This window comes from Phlebotomus papatasi, chromosome 1 (assembly GCF_024763615.1).
Source record: "Phlebotomus papatasi isolate M1 chromosome 1, Ppap_2.1, whole genome shotgun sequence".
NCBI lineage: Eukaryota > Metazoa > Arthropoda > Insecta > Diptera > Psychodidae > Phlebotomus > Phlebotomus papatasi.
In genome coordinates, this window is record NC_077222.1 from 53,664,618 (window position 1) to 53,685,119 (window position 20,502).

General features: G+C 32.0%; 2 protein-coding genes and 1 long non-coding RNA gene across 4 annotated transcripts in view; 2 read left to right on the forward strand and 1 right to left on the reverse strand.

The window, feature by feature from the left end:
- The window catches only part of LOC129806418 (relaxin receptor 2), a 146,073-nt gene that overhangs the window by 98,500 nt on the left and 27,071 nt on the right, over positions 1-20,502 (reverse strand). The window contains exons 14-17 of one of the 2 annotated variants that reach the window (XM_055855008.1): positions 20,027-20,171; positions 17,309-17,537; positions 15,758-15,870; positions 15,527-15,667 (exon numbers count right to left, since the gene is read on the reverse strand). In XM_055855008.1, coding sequence (XP_055710983.1) covers positions 15,527-15,667; positions 15,758-15,870; positions 17,309-17,537; positions 20,027-20,171 — 628 coding nt within the window. Of the gene's footprint in view, positions 1-14,883; positions 15,668-15,757; positions 15,871-17,308; positions 17,538-20,026; positions 20,172-20,502 lie in introns of those variants that run through there. The other variant, XM_055855000.1, reaches the window with a different exon arrangement.
- LOC129806454 (uncharacterized) lies at positions 2,538-10,227 on the forward strand. The gene is made up of 2 exons (XM_055855052.1): positions 2,538-4,389; positions 9,487-10,227. Exons 1-2 carry the CDS (start codon positions 2,953-2,955, stop codon positions 9,709-9,711), a joined length of 1,662 nt encoding a protein of 553 aa, XP_055711027.1. The 5' UTR covers positions 2,538-2,952; the 3' UTR covers positions 9,712-10,227.
- On the forward strand, positions 15,581-17,153 carry LOC129806514 (uncharacterized). Its single transcript, XR_008752176.1, has 2 exons — positions 15,581-15,642; positions 15,731-17,153. It is a non-coding gene; the product is annotated as an uncharacterized LOC129806514 (long non-coding RNA).

Below are 20,502 nucleotides of genomic sequence, written 5' to 3' on the forward strand. Positions count from 1 at the left end.
TGGTCAGTCTCATGCCCCGTGAATGAAATCGTTCAGTGAAGCTCACTGGATACAGGTCAAATTCAAACGCCTTTAACACCAGAAAATTCTAGGTGATCTAAAAGCAGATTTGTACTCGAGATTCATGCATCATAGAGAGAGTACTCTACCACTTGGCCCAATGAGTGTCCTTTCTTAAGGGATTACGTGGGTAAAGAAGACTAAAAAATGTAATAATTTCCTCTAAAATTTTTTAGCATAATAAAAATTTAATTCAAGAGAATAGGCATACAAAAATACAACATTGAAACCATATTCTCTAAAATTTTTATTTAAAAATTTGAAAATTTGTTTTCGATAGTATCGACTATCTATTCCGAAAAATTTAAATGATAGTTGTACTTTTTGTAGCTAATACAAATATTTAACAACGGTCAAATTCTCTTAAGAATGTCACGATAAATGGCCTCATAATGCACAAAAGGTTATGATTCACTTAATCTAACAGATACAGATTCATCGATACTATCGATTCGATAGTATCGAAAAGTTATCATTCCACCCCTGATTTTTGGATTTCTCTTTTTTTTTTTTGAAAAACATACTTTTCGGTGGACATGATTTTTCAGAATTAGTTCATATAAAACCCAAACACCAAATATTTCCTGTTACCTTATTAGTTAAACTAATCCTTGAACAAAGGATTTTATATTTACTTGATCAAAACTTTTTCTACAAGACGAAACCTAGTGCAAAATACGTCAAAAATGATTTTTTTTATGAAATTCTCCCGAAAATTCAAATTTATTTTTTTTTTCCAGAAAACATTCATTCAAGGTTCAGTTTAACTCATCAGCTAACAGGAAATATTTGGTTTTTGGATTTCAGATAAACCAATTCATATGGCCCCGGCACATCTTTTATATCAGAAAATTTCATGAAATCAAAATTCATATCCCTTTCTTTCTAACATGTTTTGCATATGTCTATCTTACTTTATCGCTACTCCAAATTCGACTGAGCTAAATTGAATTTGTTGTGATGTTTAAAAGAAGAAGAAGAGTACGAAAGAATGAGATAGACATATGCAAAACGTGTGAGAAAGAAAGGTATCTCGACTTCATCAAATTTTCCGGAGCCATTAGAAATCTTTTCCACGGAAAAATATAGTTTTTCGAAAAGGTCTCCGAAAATCAAGGCTGAATTTTCAAAATTTTTAAATGACATTTTCAGAAAATATAGTTTCAATGTTGTACTTTTATGTGCTTAAAAGCCTGAATTAATTAAATTTTTATTGTGTTGAAAAGAAATTAGAAAAAAATATACTATATTTTGTCAATTTTGACCCACGTAATTCCTTTAGATAAACTAGAGAAATTTATATTCATATTTAACGGTTTTTCATGCCCATCAGTGGGCAATTTGTTTCAATATGGACATAAAGTACTCTAGTGTGTAGACGCCATAAATCTATTGCTGATGAATAATAGAACCAATCTTATAAAAATTGCCTTTAAGGTTCATTATGATTATAAAGAGTTGGGAGAACTAAATTTCGGACGGCTTACAATATCAGACACTTTTTTTGTACGTATGAAATGCTGTAGAGAAATCCTTGAAAACGTTCCGGGAAGGTAAGAAACTTCAAAAAACTTTGTATTTAAGGAGGCACACAAAGTATCTACATTTTCATTTAATTTTAAATGTGTTAAAAATAATTTCAGAAAAATCAAAAAAAATGTGATGACTACTTTATAATGTTACAAGAAACACCTCGGTGAATAATAAATAACAATAAATTGCTACTTGAATTCAAAAATATATATATTGGATTTCAAACTATTAAATTTAGCACATGTAACGTGTCCGAAATTTGGCGCAATTCCCCTACATTACATTTAATATTAGAATTACGCGGGTTATATCCTATTATTTTTTATTCATGTTCTTGTACAATATAATGGATACATAAATAAAACTAAATATTATTTTTGTAAATACTCATCGTAATTGCTAACGGATGAAACAGATCCTGAAGATAAGTATAATCTTGTAAATTTTTGTTAATCGCATTGACGTCTTATTAAGAAATTCTTATACCGAATTTTCCAAAATATGAGATACATCGGTCATTTTAGCAATTAATAAAAAAAATAATAAATATATACAATTATCATATAAAATCGTTTTTACAAAATATGTGATATAATACAGATTAGAAAATTAATTTTTAAAGTTAATTATTACCAAAATATGAATATTTAATGTCATGTTTAATCATTTAATTTCATTCGGATTTTTGAAGACTTTTTTAGCTTTTTAGGAATGATCCCGTCTTATACATATTTGTATGAATATTCATTTCAAAGTTTTTATTTCCTCACGTTCACATTATCTGTGCTATTTTACAAAGATCGCGACTTTTATAGCTGAAGCTAAACTCTCCAAGCACGTATACCACGTGATATGACTCTTATTGCACGAGTACAGTGGAAACATGAATAACATGGAAACTACTTGAATTGCAACAACAATCACTTATCGCATAGTGAATAGGTGAAATATTAGAGCAACTTTTACTCCCTCGCCAAATGCGGTAAGAAGGCGACCCACCATGAAGTTTTGTGAATGTATGAAGGGCAATAGCATTTTGAGCATTTCGAGCTTAGAGCCGGGGACTGTCTGTTGCCCAGGTAAAATGCGTTCCGTTATATTCATCCACACTTCACCGTCGCGGACGCAGAGTATACAGTCATTGCTTGAGTCCGATCAACACAGTCCGAATGTTTCATTCAGTGCCAAGAGTTCAGAGTGAAAAGTGGGTATTTCTCTATGGGATCATCCCGCAACATAGATCATGTGGCTTTCCTCATCCAATACACAATCAATTGCTGCGATCGCGGACAATTAGTGGTCGATAATGGGAAGTGTTAAAAAATTAGTGATATAGCTGATGATAAGTGAAAAGTGAAAATGCTGGTGCCAAAAGTGAATTTAAAGTACCTCCTTGTTCTCATAGTATGGATCTTCGTGGTTATTGCCACAGTGTATGTGTTCAATTTTGTCGTGATCTACGATCCTCCCGGCTACGTGGATGGCGATCGTAGCCGAACTACCCTCATTCGCGAATATCTTACATCCGGCCAGTACAGTCAACTTGTGGATGTGGCCAATGAAATGGAACTCCTGGTGGATCCTATGAGAGAGCGTGATTTCAATGAAGTTGTTCGTGACATTGAAACGAAAGTGCCCTTCCTGCCGTTGGACTTTTGGGCGCGCCAAACTCTAATTGGGCGCAAGAAAATGAAGCCACAGTGTGGGAAATTCCCGTCCATCTTTGAATTGGAGATCAACAATGATCTGTGGCAGACACAACATACATCCAATGGCACCTATCAGCTGTTCGGTGCGTACATGGACAATCGCAAGAGCAATGCCAATGATCAGTGGTACGTTCGCATCTTGGGCATGATCGATCGTGTGGACACACACTTGCCCATGTTCTGCCAGATATGGTACGATCAGCAGGAGAAACCTGTTACGGTGCCCCTAGAGCAGTACCATTACATCTGGATTAAGAGCTGGGGAAATGCATTTAATGGTCAATATCAACCCTATCTCATGTCATGCCCTATCCCATGGGATCTGCGTCACTTAGTTCCCGTGTCAGTATCTCTAGTTGAACAACAATGCGCTACCGCTACCAATAATCTCAAAGTTATGTACAATAGACCTCTGGACAATGAGAAGAAGATGTTTGCGGTATGTGTCAAGGGGTTGGACTTTCCGTATGAAGATCTCTCAGTCAGACTTGTAGAATGGATAGAATTGCTGGGAATCCTCGGAGCGGACAAGATCTACTTCTACGATTTACAAATCCATCCCAATATGTCTAAAGTTCTCAAGCATTACCAACGGCTCGATAGGGTGGACGTTTCAAAACTCACCCTTCCTGCAGGAAATCCTAATATCCCCGGTCTTCAACATCTTTTTCTCACGGAAAAACTCTACCAGAAGCGCCAGAATGAGATCATACCCTACAATGACTGTCTCTACAAGAATATGTACAAATACCAATATATCACCCTCTTGGACATTGATGAAGTGATCATGCCCAAAAGAAATATTAAAGATTGGAAAGAGTTGATGGAAACGATCTCAGACAAAGCAGACCACGGAAGTCCTCTGCCTTTCCCCAGTTACAATTTCCGCAATGTCTACTTTCTCCATTCCCATCATCATCCCGATAAAAAGTCCCCAGAAAGCAGGGACATCCCAGAATTTCTCCACATGCTACAACACACAAATAGGGCTGCGATCTTTAGCGCTCCGAATGAGCATGTAAAATGCATCCACAGGGCAGATCGGATCCTAACACTCCACAACCACTTCGCCATGAATTGTCTTCAGGTGAGAAAAATAGCATGTCTTAATCAATCTCTCCAGAAATTTCCATGAGATCACCATTTAAAAATTAGCATAGTTGTTGATGGGTGAAAAGTTGACCTCCCGACTCTGCTGAGTCTAGTAGAGTAAGTTTTAGAATCAGACAAACAATGACATAATCGTCTTAAGACCATGGTATAACACCTGAATATTTGCCGAAGACTCCAATGTCCATACACTCACAAGACCAAAACGTTTTTAATTTACAAGATATTAATCTTGATAATGAGTTGTGGAATTATAATCTTTTCTAAGAAATTTCCAAATTCTGTTATTGAGGTTCCCAGTTAATGAATGATAACCAAAAAATCAAATTTGGCCAAAGAGATGATGAGCTTGAAATAAACATTCTAAAAACACCATCAAAATCAATTAACAATTTCCCTTTCAATGGACTTTATAGCCTATTAATTTAACACTATGATAGAAATCAACAAATCAAGAAAATGTGTATAAAACCAAAACACAACAGAAAATCTTAATAATACGGGAAACATTTAAAATTTATATTACAGATAATTTCGCTTTCAATCATTCAGAAAAGATCTACTGTTTGGTTTGGTTATTGTTAAGGAAAAGCTTTTGGCTGGCACAATCACCTTTCAAATTTCTCACTAATTAATTAAACAAAATGAAATATTATATATATTCACGTTCCATTACCCAATGAAATTAGTCATGTGTCTTTCTAAATTTTTAACGTTTTGCTTATCTCTATTAATAATTTTTCTTTCCACAACGCTGACAAAAAAAAACCTAAAATATGCTAAATAAATGCATTTTAATGAGAATTTTATTTTGCATAAAATATTTGTAAATTCAAGAATTTTCTCTAAATGTGTTAGTAGAAATCAAAAAAAAATATATTAATATGTTACTTTATTATTCATGAGACATTTAAACTCCATACATTTAAAATTTGAAGACTGGTTTTTACTGAAGTTAAAAACTTTTAATAAATATAAATAAAAAATGGGAATAGAACCGAAATCTTGACAAATTTTAAAAGTCTATTTCTTTTTTATAGCATTTTTTGCACCGGATTAGATATATTGAAAAAGTTCTGAAGCATAGCAATATAATTCCGTAAATTTAATTTTTTACACGTCAAACTAAGATTACACTATCATGTAAATAACTAATAATTATACTGACATTTAAAATCATATGTAGATCATACAAGAACTAAGTTTTCTCTAGTAGACTCTCACTAATTCGGTTGTTACATTTTGAAAAAAAATTGTTGACATTTCTTACGTGTAATATGATTGGTGCACAGTTGACAATCTTTCGATGATTTTACAATAGTTATAAGCAGGGGGGACATTAGCTCTGAAAAATGCGACCGATTTTAGTGTAAATTTTTCCCTGTTTTCATACACATTTCACGAGATATCTCCAAAACTACGTAGGTTGCCAATATGGGGTTTTCGGTTGCCTATTCTATATTAAATTGGCTTTTATTTTGTATTACTATTATATGCTAATTCATTCTTTTCACACTGACAGAAAACAGCTAATAAACCCAAAAGTTTTTCGTCGCGCTAGAAACATGGGAAACAAAGAAAATGTCAATTATAAGTGTTTAAATTTAAAATGAGTTTAATAATAAGATAACCTGGAAAAACATCCCCATTTAAAAGCAAGTTTAAAAGCTTTAGTCCCAGCTCAATCCATAATGAACCTTTAAAAAAAAAATTAAACTTAACGTAAGGATTTATCAAATTTTACGTTAAAACTTTAAAACATCTACGTTAGTTTTTGCTAATATTCATTAAAAAATATAATTTTTAACTTTTAGTATACCAGAATTCGATAAAAAGATCTGTTGTGGCTCAAAAAATTGTTTTGAATAAACTGAAATAGCCTTTATTTAAATACATTTGAAATAAAATTAAATTCAAATAGACTTCTATACGATTATGAATATTTTATGGAAAAAAAACATTATTATACTTTTATTGATTTCATTTAATAATATATTCTTAGAAAATAAAATAAAATTATACTTGAACGTATTTTAACGGCAATTCTAAATAAATTCATATCTCTCTACAATTTTAATAATAAAATGGGGCTGTATAGAGACTATAATGAATGAATTTCAGTTTGTGTTAACAGATTGAATTTATCTTTTATGTTATTAAAATTAATAACACAAAGCATTTATTTAACAAACGTTAAGTTTCTAATTCAGTAAGAAAATATTTGTAGGAGACCGCCTAATTCTTCAATTTTTTTTTTTTAAAACTTAAGAAAAACTATTTAACTAATATTTCCTTAACCCATTCAGTCAATGTACTAGAAAGGGACAGATAATCCTAACCGGCTTATGTAGGTGAGATTCTTAACGTGAGCTAACTCGGAGTGCATGCAAATTCGATTTGGAGCTGAAGTTGGGAGACGCCATTCAGTTATCTTGAATAAAATTCGTGAAATTATACAAATTTTGTATTTAAACCAAAATATCAAGGATTTGGATGAACTGACAGAAAAGTGATATATGGGTGAAATGTAGACCAGAATGTTCTCTATAATTTTGCCGTAGAACTTGAACTCATCGATTACTCAGAAGCCAAGATAAGCGAGGTTTTTTGTTTCTTAACTCGTTTTTTCATCCAGAGTTCCCCAAGTAATCATTTGTTGAACTTCAACTATATCAAAGAATTGTTATATTTTGTGGGACTTTCCATTTAAAACCCTATTTTAAGTGTCTTGGTGGAGTAGAGGCAGTCAAATTGGCATCTGAGTGATTTCAAAGCGTTATTATGGGAAAAATCAATTTTTTCACACTTAAACGGCAAAATCGGAGTGATAGCGTGGTCTGAGTGGAAAATGATGTATGGACGAAATGTAGAGACAAATGTGCTCTACAATTATGTCGAAGTAATCATCAAAATCGGTTCAGCGACAGTCGAGATAATTGAGGTTATGTGATATTGAAATTGGTTTTTCGACTGTGGCGCCCCTGGTGTTGGTCCCACGAAGTTCAAATATTCTAGAAAGTTGTAGCATTTGGTGAGATCTTTCGTTTAAGCCCTCACTCATCAAAATCGGTCACATAGAACCGGAGATATGATTTTTTGAATTTTGTGAACTTTGACCCCTCATATCTCCGGTTCGACTGTCGCTGAACCGATTTTGATGATTACTTCAACATAATTGTAGAGCACATTTGTCTCTACATTTCGTCCATACATCATTTTCCACTCAGACTACGCTATCACTCCGATTTTGCCGTTTAAGTGTGAAAAAATTGATTTTTCCAATAATAACGCTTTGAAATCACTCAGATGCCAATTTGACTGCCTCTACTCCACCAAGACACTTAAAATAGGGTTTTAAATGGAAAGTCCTACAAAATACAACAATTTTTTGATATAGTTGAAGTTCAACAAATGACTACTTGGGGCACTCTGGATGAAAAAACGAATTAAGAAACAAATAACCTCGCTTATCTTGGCTTCTGAGTAATCGATGAGTTCAAGTTCTACGGCAAAATTATAGAGAACATTCTGGTCTACATTTCACCCATATACCACTTTTGTGCCAGTTCATCCCAATCCTTGATATTTTGGTTTAAATACAAAATTTGTATAATTTCACGAATTTGATTCAAGATAACTGAATGGCGTCTCCCAACTTCAGCTCCAAATCGAATTTGCATGCACTCCGAGTTAGCTCACGTTAAGAATCTCACCTACATAAGCCGGTTAGGATTATCTGTCCCTTTTCATCTCTCTCGGACTATTTTTCCCAAGTAATTTAAAAGACTAAAGTTACTAAAAATCGATTCCATACAACAATTCGGATAACAATTGCCCAGAAATAAATCATTTAAAATCCCTCAACTTGCGTATGACACTGGTAAAAATAAAAGGATCAAATTGACCAAAATTTTATCCTTTTGCAAATGATGGAACAAATTTCGAACTTTGAGTGAACATTTATCACAATAGAATATCGTAATTTGGTCTATCCTTTTCAAGAGGATCAAAATTGGATCAATTTGATCCTTTTATTTTTACTAGTGGATCTGTATGCCATGGTAAGGATTGAGTTCATGACAAACCTCAAAATCCATCTAATGGTAGCTCTACTGGATTTTTCCGTTTCTCTCTCAAACCCGAACACAAGCAAGCAAGCAAAAGACTCTTTCAATACTAAGGTGCCATAAACTAAGATCTGTTAGAGGTATTATATGTTGTCTAATGCCCTAGACACACTTACGACTTAATCCGAAAGACGGCTTAACGTATTTATAATCAAAATAATGATTTGAAAAAAGTCCCAACAGTTTCCCACTAACTAAGCCGTTTCCCGGCTTAAGCCGAGGGCCGAGTAAGTCATAAACTGATGAAAATGTAATCTGAAAGAGAATTCTGTGCTTTTCATGGCATTGTCACGCTTGAGTTCGAAACCTGGCAATGCCAATCGAGCTTTTTTTGTCATATAATATGAGTTCGAAAATGCAATTCACTGATTTTTTAATGAAATGTCTTTACTTAGTGATATTATGCAAATACAGCCTGTCTTGAATGATTTGTTTAACAATATTCATTGTCGTTTTAATTGCTAGAAATCTCAAATATGTGACTTCTGATAATATCACGTGAGCTGAAATGGCAATGCCACGGCTACAGAATCGCATTTTCGAAAAAGCTCTCCTGAGACTCAAACTCAATTTGTCATATGGCATTTTCAGAGCGTTACAGAATTCCCCTGCTGATCATTATTTTGATTGTAATTACATTAAGCCGTCTCTCGACTTAAATCGTAAGTATGTTTAGGGCATTATGGATCATCCATACCGAACAAACCTTGCCATTGAAAACCTCCGCCAAAAACATCGAATGTTTTCCACAGATTTATTTCATTCCTGTTCCATTCATTTGGTTCATTCCCTAAAATTCGTACTGCAATTTCTTACTACATCCAAAAAATCTTTTCAATATTTCCAAGGATGATAATTTCGAAATAAATTAATTGTGTAATCTAAAATTTAACAAGACATTCGGTCTATGTAATTAAATCTTAATGCCAAGTGTTGTTTGTCTTCAGGGATCGTGTGCGGCTTATGAGATTGACGTGGATGACGCCCAGCTGCAGCATTACAGATCGGACTGTGTTACAACAGTGCATCGAAAGTGCGAAAATATGACTGAATTCTTCGTCCCAGATAAGAATATCTACAAATATAAGGATGACCTTATAAAGCGCTCCCTCAAAACTTTGTACCAGTTGGGCTTCCTGAAGCTCAGAAATTACTCTACCACTTCCAACTAGGCCATTAACCTAAGCGACATAATTGCTCAACGATATCACTTTTCGCGATATTGTCACCTTCTCTACAGTGTTAATTGCATCGTGAAGCTTGCACGCGTGCTTAACACTTTCACTGCAGTGGCATCAGAGACAAATAAATTAGCTGTGTATAATTAGGAAATGCACAAAAGAACTCAATGGCATTTTGTGAATTCACCATTGCAACACAACGTGCTTTATGGCAAAAAAGTACCCACAACTTTATGCAATCCTTTATCGCTGTATTTCACGACTAATAAATCTCTATTGAGAGTCACTCCATCGATGGACAGTGCAGAGGAGGATGGCTTAAAAATTGCTAAATGACGAAGAACCTTCGATTGAACAATTAAAATACCTCTTCAAATGGACGAAATCCAGGAGAAACGCAAAAAAGAGTCAAATTCAGTGTACGAAAAAAAAGATTGTTTGAATTGTTGTATGGTTGAGTGGAAAAAAAGACATCGGATAAGCGAATAAATGTCGTCACCTCTGTCATCTTCTGGCGTTTTAATTGTAATATAAAGAAATAAATAATTACACACTTCATCATATATTTCCATCCTTTAACTATATACACATGGCTTTTTAACCTCAGATCAATCGATTGATTGGCGGGTGTTTGCTTCAAAATCCAGGTGCAAAAAACCGGAGAAGGGTTTGGTTTATCCATTAAAATATTGTATATCAATGAACATCGCAATTGCGTTTTTTTGGGTGTAGTTACGATGAAGAAAGATAGTGAAAGAGTGCCTCACAATTTATGACATCGAGGCAATCGCCAAAAATAGACGTGATTTTATTCATGCTTTTTGCAGACAAAAAGCGTGACACCCATCGAGAGTGAAATCTCGAGAATTTTAGGTTAAATGCATCAACAAAAACAATCTTATCTTACGCCTCCGGAATTATGCTTCATTTAACTAACTGAGAAAGTTCACGCAGGCTCTTTTTGCGATGTACCCTTTAAAAAGAATTTGTAAAGTGGAAGATGGGGACGCCTGGTGGTCAACAGATGTGTACCGCAAAAGCTCAAGCACCTCTCTATAAACCCAAGAGGAGATCCTTATACATTACTCAAATAACTGAGAGCCACTCAAAAGAGGTCAAAAAGGTTTTTTCAAGACATGAGTTTACACTAAAACATCTCGATAAAATGTTGCTGGTTGTATTTCCCGATTTATTTTCCCTGGTTTTTATGCATCACGCATTGCGTTGCTATTTACTTATGCAAGACTTCTTGTACCTTCAAACAAACGCAACAGTTTATCGCCCAATAAACATTTATTATTATGAATGCAGTTATTTAAGGTGACCAGTAACCAAGGGCACATGTATCGTATATTAAATGAGTCATTTGCTATCTAGGGCTTCTGCTTTGAATATTACCTCCTGTTCTAAGGTGAGCTTAATCGTTGACTAAATACTCATTTCACTTAATATTATTTGAAGATAAAAAGCTTAAACCTTGTGGGAGATATTTTATGGGACAAATGAATACACCCTTTGAAACCCCATATTATCTGCCCCTAAATCTTCACCATATCAGAACATTTATGGACTCATCATGTGATTTAACTGCTCTAATTTCATACCAGATGAAACTTTTAAAGAAATGTGCTTTGGGGAAATCAGGAAAAATTCCTTAAGTTTTAAGACAAAAAAAAATAATTAAAAATATTAATGAGATGAGCTCTCGCGAATATATTCTTGTACTACCTATTTTTTGAATATTTAGAAAATTTTCTAAAAAAAACCTTTTAAAGTATTAATGATAGTTTCTGTAAACGATATTTATAATTTACAAACAATCTAAGGTAAAACAAAATATTCTATCAATATTTGAAGTCTATTTTAAAATAAACAATAGGCAAGAAATATTTACCTGTTTATTATTTGTCAAATTACTAGGAGCTAGGCCTGCTGGGCCATACCTAAATAATTACACTAATAAATTAACATTTCTCAAACATTTGTATTTTAAAAAATTACTATCTCTTCACAATAGAAGTTCTGTAAAAAGTAAAAATAAAAAACATAAACTATTCTAAATATAAAAGTGGTATTTCTATAGGACAGAATGTCGTTCTGGTGAGCTTCGGTGTGTGCAATCCACTCGCGATGCTCACCGAAAGAACATTACTGTCCTAAAAAAATAATTTAATTTAAATAATTTAAATAATAAAAGAAATAATTTAATAATTTAAATCTTAAATTTATTAATTAATTAATTAATTTAAGGATATTTCAGGAAAACTGGAAAATAACAAGGAAAATGTAGATAGATAGAAAATGGTTTCTTCTAAGAAATGTTCCTTGAGTTCTCCAATAGAAATCGCTCTGTGGTATGTGGTACTAACAACTTACGAAATATCATCATTGAGAAAAAAAACCGAATTGCATAAAAATAATTCTACCCATTTCCTAAGAACGTACACCTTAAGATGAAATTTAATGTGATGAACTTTAAGTTTCTTCGGGAGATATGTTCAAGATACACCAAGGACTCATTTTAAGAAAAGTTTTCATTTTAATGCACTGTAATGCTCAATGGCTTTAAAAAGCGATTAATTTGTTTGGGAGATTACAAATCGAACCAGGGGTGAAGTCTAAAATGTCTAAAATTCAAACATTTAAAGCTTAAGGGATTACGTGGGTCAAAAAAACTGGAGAGAACACCATATTTTCTCTATTTTTTCCGACATTAAATTTTTTTATTTCAATTCAAGTTATTAAACATTGAAAAGTACAACATTTAAACTATTATTTTCTGAAAATTCAATTTAAAAATCTTTAAAATTCAACTGTTCGGACCTGATTTTCGGAAACTTATTTTGGAAAAACATGCTTTTCCGTGTACAAGATTTCTCACTCAGAGTGTATTCATCAGAAATCAAAAAACTAAATATTTACTGTTAGCTGATAAGTTAAACTCGTACTTAAACGGAAGAAAAAAAACATATTTTTCGGTAGACAAGATTTCTCGGAATTGGTTCATCTGGAAACCAAATATTTCCTGCTACTTCATGAGTTAAACTAGTCTTTGAACGAAGGAATTTTTAAAAAATGACATTTGAATTTTTAAGAAAATTTCATACACAAAAATACCAGTTTTGACGTGTTTTTCACTACGTTTCGTCTTGTAGAATATAGAATACGTCTTGATCAAGTGAACATATAATCTTTGGTTTAAGGATTAGTTTAACTTATAAGCAAACAGAAAATATTTGATTTTTTGACTTTAGATGGACCAATTCTGAGAAAACTTCTTCACCGGAAAGTATGTTTTTTTTTTTTTTCAAAAAAAAATCTCCATTCTCCAAAAATAAGGTTTCAATGATTAAATTTTTAAAAATTTTCTATGAAAAATTTAGAAAATACAGGATATGTTAATGTTGTACCTTTGTATTAATACGAGCTTAAATTAAATATTTTTTCTTAATATGCTGAAAAAAATGAGATATTATTATATTTTTACAGTCTTCTTAATCCACGTAACCCCTTAACTGTCTTGAGAATGAGAAAAGGAAATACATATATTGAGTTTTTATGTAATAAATGTAAGAATCTTTACACTCATTTTGCTCAGAACCATTGAAAAATATTATTTCATGTAAATAATCATCAAATAATTGGAATTTCAACTCATTAATAATAATGCCAAATTGATGAATAAGTATTCTATTTTATATTTTTTTTGAAGATGCTTGAGAAAATATTTAAATTTTTCACAAAATTATTGTTTGACTTTCTATACGATTTTAACCAATTGCATTAAGCACTTCAATCACTATTAGATTAGATGTATCAGGGCATTTAAGAGGGAGATTAATTTCTTCTCTACCATATCATACTACGAACAGTCTACTTAGAGTATTATCTTAGTTTCTGGTTTTTGAGGAAGGGCATTGGAAGTTTTAAGGTAGGGCATTGCTCCTCAATGCCCCCCACCCCCGCGCTACGGCCCTGAGCCTGGACCCATCTCTGGCGAAAGTCTTCTTTCTCTTGTCCTCGTTATTCATAATTCTAATAATTATCATAAGTTTCAAATTTATGGAAGTGCAAATATTAAAAATTTTAATGTAAAATTCAAAATTAACAAGGAAATCGAATTTTATCGTAAAGTCTGGAGGTTTATACTTTTCAAATAATTTTGTTTGAATCATCATAATCTAACACCTCAGTTTATTAAATAACCTCTCGTCAAATTGAGAAATTATCACTATCACACTATGACACGAGGCTTTAAGAAAAGAGGTAGAAGCTACAAAGCAAGTATTCTATGAATAATGAAAATTCTTAATTTTTCTTAAATGTAATTATATCGTACATTTTAAAATCAACACATAAAAATTCAACTCATCAAATATACCAAAATACTGAGCAAGGTACTATAGCATTTATAGAGGTATTTCAGATTCTTTTCGTATAATAAACAGACACAAAGTATTAGGATTTTTGGTTTCCAAATGTTGCAAATTTATCATCTCGGTTAATATAGAATTAAAATGCTAAAATTGTTTATGTAATCCTCTATTCCACCTCGTTCAAATATTTATACCATCTTAACATAGTTCAGAAAATGTGTAATAGTTAGCTCTAAGGTAAATTTTCAGCAAGAAAGAACTTACCTGAATCTTAAAAACTGAAAAACTTTTTAATAAAATGGAAACCGAAGAGTGAATGTAATTTACGCATCCTCAACTGTATTCTTTCCATTTATACGCAGTCACTGTTTTAATCAAATTATGTGTAGAGAGAGAATTTCGCAGTTTTTTTTTTACTAAAATTCAATTGTGTCACACTCAATTAATTTCTACACACGAACTTAAGTTCATAAATTTTGTGGATTTTTCCCAATAATTTCACAGCTAGTGTTTGAAGAGGACGCAAAAAAAATTGTCTCACAAAAACTTTAAGTCTTAACGCTGATTTATCCATTCGTCATGCAATCAAGTGAAATATTTTAATAAAATGATTGGGAAATTGAGTTAAAAAAAAAATTCTAGGAAAAAGTGTTGAAAAAAGCAAAGAAATTGCGTGCATAGCCAAACAATCTGAATACTTCAGTGAGGATCAAATATCGTGCATTTTTTTTGTCGAAATTTAATTCCACAGAAAATCTTTTACTCAGTAACAGAAGATAAAAACCAATTTGAGATAAAGTGCCAATTTTATTTTAAAAAATATATATCTACGGCCTGAGATTGTTTACAAAAAAGAGAGAAATATTACAAAAATTACATCAAATATAAGGTTCAACGCACAGAGCTTTTTAGCATAGAAACTAATTCATTATTGAAATTTTAAGTATTGATGAAAAAAATTAGAATATTCGCGACAAAAGCTCTATAACCTTCATAGCGTCTAATGGGCTCTACACATTGGGAGCAATTTTTGTCAAAAATTGCTTTTTTGAAGGAAATTCCCTGCAGCGTTGTAGGGAGAAACGTCAAATTTCTGTCAAAAACGCAATTTTTGACGAAAATTGCTCCCAATGTGTAGACGCCTTAAGTAAATTTTCAACGTGAAAGTTTTGCAGAGGATTTTCTAGTCTTCAAAAAAAAACTCTGTGCGAAGCCCTTAACATTAATTTTAATACAAAGAACTATACATAGAACACAAAACACTATTTTTTAAGATAAAATGTAATAAACATTGACTATAGTGTCTTAAGTACATAATAGTTGTTCCCCTCTCAGATTAGGCTCTTCTCAACCGAATTAACCGGCTGAATTAATTGTTTTTTGCTACTGTGGTTGTTTAGGGAAATGGCAAGTGGGGTAGTGCAGCTTACCCGTCGTTGAAGCAAATGCTTCTTGCTACTCTGCTGCGGATAGTTATGACCCAGACTTATTGACAGCGCAGATTCGAATCCATTCTGTGAGCGTGAGTCGATGCCAGCGCCACAAGGTAGGGAGTAGACGAACTTTGTCAACTACAGAAATCCAAAACCAAATTAAACGTTAAATTACTCCAATTTCCTGCATTTAATTTGCAGGTAAATCACAGCAGAATTTTACATTACCTGTTGTTTAAAGGCAGCTGCCGTTAATGTATAGAGGACGGGATTTAGAGCTGAATTAACAGGAAGCACCAAAACAGCTAGCCAAGCATACAACGATGGTGATATTTGAACACCTGAAATGAGAAGAAATTCGATAAATATCCACGAACTTTCACCCTCCAAATCCTTTCATTTTATGACAGCCCAATTTGCAATTAACGTATACCAGAAAAATCAACGTAATTGGTAATTTTCCTGAATATTTTGTGTGCACTTCAACTTTGATTCAATTATACTACAATTTAACATTACAAAATCAAAAAAAATAAAAGTAAAGCCATCACCAGATACAGACACGTCGCAATTGAAATTATTTTTTTTTCAGACAAATTGCATAACAATATTTAAAGTATGATATTTGATTTTTAATCTTCTTTGACTGTGAGTCAATTTTTTATTTGAAAAATTTCATTTAAAACCAGGAATAATGGATTTTTTCGTAGAAGTTGTCAGTCAAATTAATAATTGTATTTCGTTTAACCATGCAGTTAAACGTTATGTAGCAAAAAATTTAAGTATATTTTGGAAACAGAACGCAAATTAGGATGTAATTAAATTAAAATGAAATGAAATTTCACTTTTTTCAGTTTTTGATTTGTTTTAGTACGCACTCTCGTAAATAAACGAATTATCCATTTGCCATATTTTTATTGAAAATAAAAATAATTCTCTTCAATTTTGTTTCACAACATTTTTCTCTATTTTATCGATAAATGTACTTTTTCAAATAATTTTCTAAACGATGTTTTTATGAAAAGAAATCTGTTTTTGCGTTTTTTGCCTTTTCTAAACCATGAGTTTCATAGCAAAAAAACTTTTTTTTGCTAAAAACAGCTTTCGGGAAATGACTTGATAAGCAGAAATTTAAGTAACATTCCCACATACGTACATATTTACAGAACGAAAAACTTCTTGTTCCATAAAAAAAACTATTTAAACTTTTCATTCATTTTTATATTAAAAATAAATACAATTATTTTTTCGGCATGAGAAAAACATTTTCAAAAAAGTTTTTTTTTTATTTAAATAAATAATGAACTATAAATTAGTCATTTTAAAATAATAAAGCACTTAAACGCTTAATTATTATTTGCAATATAAACGTTGTGTGATATACAATAATAATAATTAATTGCCTCCACTTTAATATTAGGTTAAGTCAACGCTTCACAGCATCATTTATCTGCTGTTAATAATGAAAATTAAATTATGGAAATGAAAATCAAAGTGCCAGGTTCAGTGAAATTCCTCAACGATATGAGATTAAAATGTGATAGATTTATGTTAATAAATTTTGCATTAATTTAGCTGCATATGCAAAAATCATTACCAAGTTGAATAAAGAATTTTGCACACATTTCAACGAAAATACAATTACTTCGCCAAATAAATCATTATACACACAATTGTGTCCAATGGCGTAAAATCTCCATTGAAAAGGACTCAATGGAAGTTTATAAGTTATTATTCAGTGAAAAAAGAAACTGGAAGAAGGAAAAGACTGCAAATTACCTGCAAGCGCTGCGATTTTAACAATGATGACTGGAAGCCAACAGGCACAGTTCGTGGCCACAATAATTGCAAAACGACGAGCAACGACATTTTCTCGCCCACTCTGAGAACTCCTCATGGCTGAACCGGAACTTCTGATGGCACTTAGCATTTTCATGTACGATGTCCCAATGAACACTAGAGAGACTGTGTTGGCCACAATGAAAATCGCTGCTGACCACTCCCAACCCTAGAATTGGAGTGTTGAAAGTTTATGCATTGTTTCAATAGTTATTAAGTTATTATTATGGTTATGTACTTGAAAATGGATTCATCTTTTCAAATTTGGAGACAAAAATTTAAGCATGAAATCTTTGGATCAGAATTTAAAGACTTAGGGTAAGTGTGCCAAATTTCGACATAATTGCATGCAAGCGCCAAAGTCTCAAGTTTGAAATGTAATATCTTTAATAGAAATTGATTTTTTTTATTTCATCTACTTAAGGAGTGTTGCTTAGAACCTTGTAGACAGTTTATTGTCTTTATTTACTCTAAAATTATTCTTAATACATTTTAAAATGAATAAAAATGTAGACATAGCTTTGGTGCCCTATTTCGGCCACCTTCATTCTCATAGTTCCTTGCCCTTCAGAAATTCTTTCAATGCCTGTTTCACGTCATCTCGTTTGTCGAAGCAACATTTTTTTTGCATTGCATAATCTCTAGAGTATGTAAAAACTAAAAATTCATGGAAATTCGTGGAACAGAAAAGGTGGCCGAAATTGCAAGCTGGCCGGAATTTGGCACACTTATCCTATAGTCGTACTCTTTAATATAGTCTTTAATTTTAGAATCTCAAATTTCTGTAACCATATAAGCTGGAACATAACAAACTTTAGAAACATAGAGCTGAAAAATGTTTGTCAAACTTCTTTCACAGCACTTTCACAACTTTTAAAAATATAGAAAATTTTCAGGTAAAATTGAAAAAATAAATGAAGCGTCATTAGCCTTAAACTAAGAATTTAAAAAAAAAAGCTTCAATCCATATTATTTAAGTTTTCTATATCTCAGAATTGAGAGGAATATCAGCACACACATTTATGGTCAATAAAATAATCCGTCGTCGAACAGTAAATGGGTATTCTAGGTTCGTAAGAAACCTAAAATAGATTAGCAAGGATTTCAAATCATATCGATTATTTTAATTTTTAATTGGCGCATTTTTATTTTTTTAAACCGTGTATCTCCATTTTATTAATTTAAAACTACCGTAAATATCAAATTTAATTACAAAAAAAATCCATAAAAGACTTTGTTCAAAACAATATCAATAGTTTATTAAAGGCAAAATGAGCAGTAAAAGAGTAAAAATTGAGCAGTAACAAAAAAAATTTAAGCAGTCATTTTAGCGTCCAAATTTTGGCAAACAGAAAACTAAGGGCTTTTCATTATATCTGCAACATTTTTAATTGTTAAATTTATAAATTATACCCATTTTTGTAAAAAATTAAATTTTTACTGACCATAATTAGATATTTTACTGCTCATTTTTAATTTTTTTACTGACCATTTTGAATATTTTACTGCTCTTTTGTTTTTTGCTTTTATTAACACTAAACCTACAAAAACCTGGTCAAATTGACCGGTTTAAGAACTTTTTAAAATTAACACATTTAAACAGTACAAAGTCACTATCAATCTTTATGAATTTCTTAAAATATGCATGTAATATATTTTTCAGTGTTTAAATTTTATTTTTTTTCCTCTTTTCCAAGAAAAATTTGTAGAGTATCCTGGTTGCCGATCAACAGATGAGAACAAATGGTCGGCGGAGATCAACCGATAATGGAGATCGAACGGTACCGATCAACTGATCTACCAATTGCGATTCAGTCACTAAGATTATTTGTGCAGCTCAGAGGCAAAATGACACATATCCTATGGCTAAAGCATAGGATATGTGTCATTTTGCCTCTGAGCTCCACATTTATTCATCATTTGTCAATAGAACTTGAAGGCATTCAAATTATATACAAATATTTAGCTAAAAACATACGCGATGGGACTGAAATATTTTGTGGAATCAAAGATCAAATGTTCGATTACATGTGGATAATGCTTTAAGTGTTTTTCGAGGATATCGCAACTTTTTATCGTTATATTTGTAATGAATTTAAACTATGATTGTAATATTGAATTAAAGGAATATAATAAAAGCCTTTAAATACCCAATATGTTTTAATCTGTCTCGCACAGTTAAGACTCTGTATGCTGGTACCGGTAATTGATATTTTTATTGAATATTGGGGTTAAAAATATCGTATTTTGGTCTTCCTAGTCAATATAATTATAGATATATTTTTTTCCTTGTATATCCGACCCTCTCTTTTTCCAAAGTATACAAAACATGTTTTTGGTATATCAAAAACGAGTGCCATAATTTGTTTTTCATTTTAGTATACATAAATTTTTTTTGCGAACTCTTTATTCGCACAAAACATTCATATTGTTGCAAAAGTTTTTTAAGTCTTTAAAGTAAATGTTGACATATTAGGACTGTCCGCTTTATGTTCCATAATTTATTTATCTCCAATATATTTTAATAAAACAGAGATTTAGATTAGTTATTCCTTTTTCTTGGGCTTTAAATAGAACAAGCAGAAAATCAAAGTATGATTTTATACGAATCTAAGGAGTAATTTGCAAAAAGAAACATTAAATTAATAGCCATTGTACCTTATCTTTGGGTATATGGATGTGGAGGCTGAGACAAACACCGTTGGAACCATAGAAATTCTTGCCAAAATAGTCTATCCCAAACAATGGAGCAGCCGCCAGTGTTATTGCGGTCAACCACAGTAGTCCCAAACGTACGATAGCCCTGTGAAGGTGATCCAAATGTTGAAACATTCAAATAAATAAACAAAATAATTTTCAGGCATAAAATTCTAAGCTACAAAAATATTATTCCATTCTTTGAAGTTCATGAGTAGGCACTCACGCCTACATCAAAAAGCTCTCATTTAAGCTTTCCCCAAGGGCCCCAAGGCATTTTGAATTACGTTTATTGCGCTAAAATTTTTGCTTGTCACATGCTGTAAATTTCACGCATCTGACTGTAAATTGTCTGATTGGGAAACATCCAAAAAACAATAACCGTTGTGGTCAAATCAATCAAGAGGAACTTGGCAAGTGTTCAGAAAAATTCTACT

Excerpts from the sequence above, each read along its gene's own strand:
- LOC129806454 (XM_055855052.1), top strand. The coding sequence starts at position 2,953 with ATGCTGGTGCCAAAAGTGAATTTAAAGTACCTCCTTGTTCTCATAGTA. Across the intron at positions 4,390-9,486 it reads TCGCCATGAATTGTCTTCAG|GGATCGTGTGCGGCTTATGA; the intron begins GTGAGAAAAATA and ends GTTTGTCTTCAG.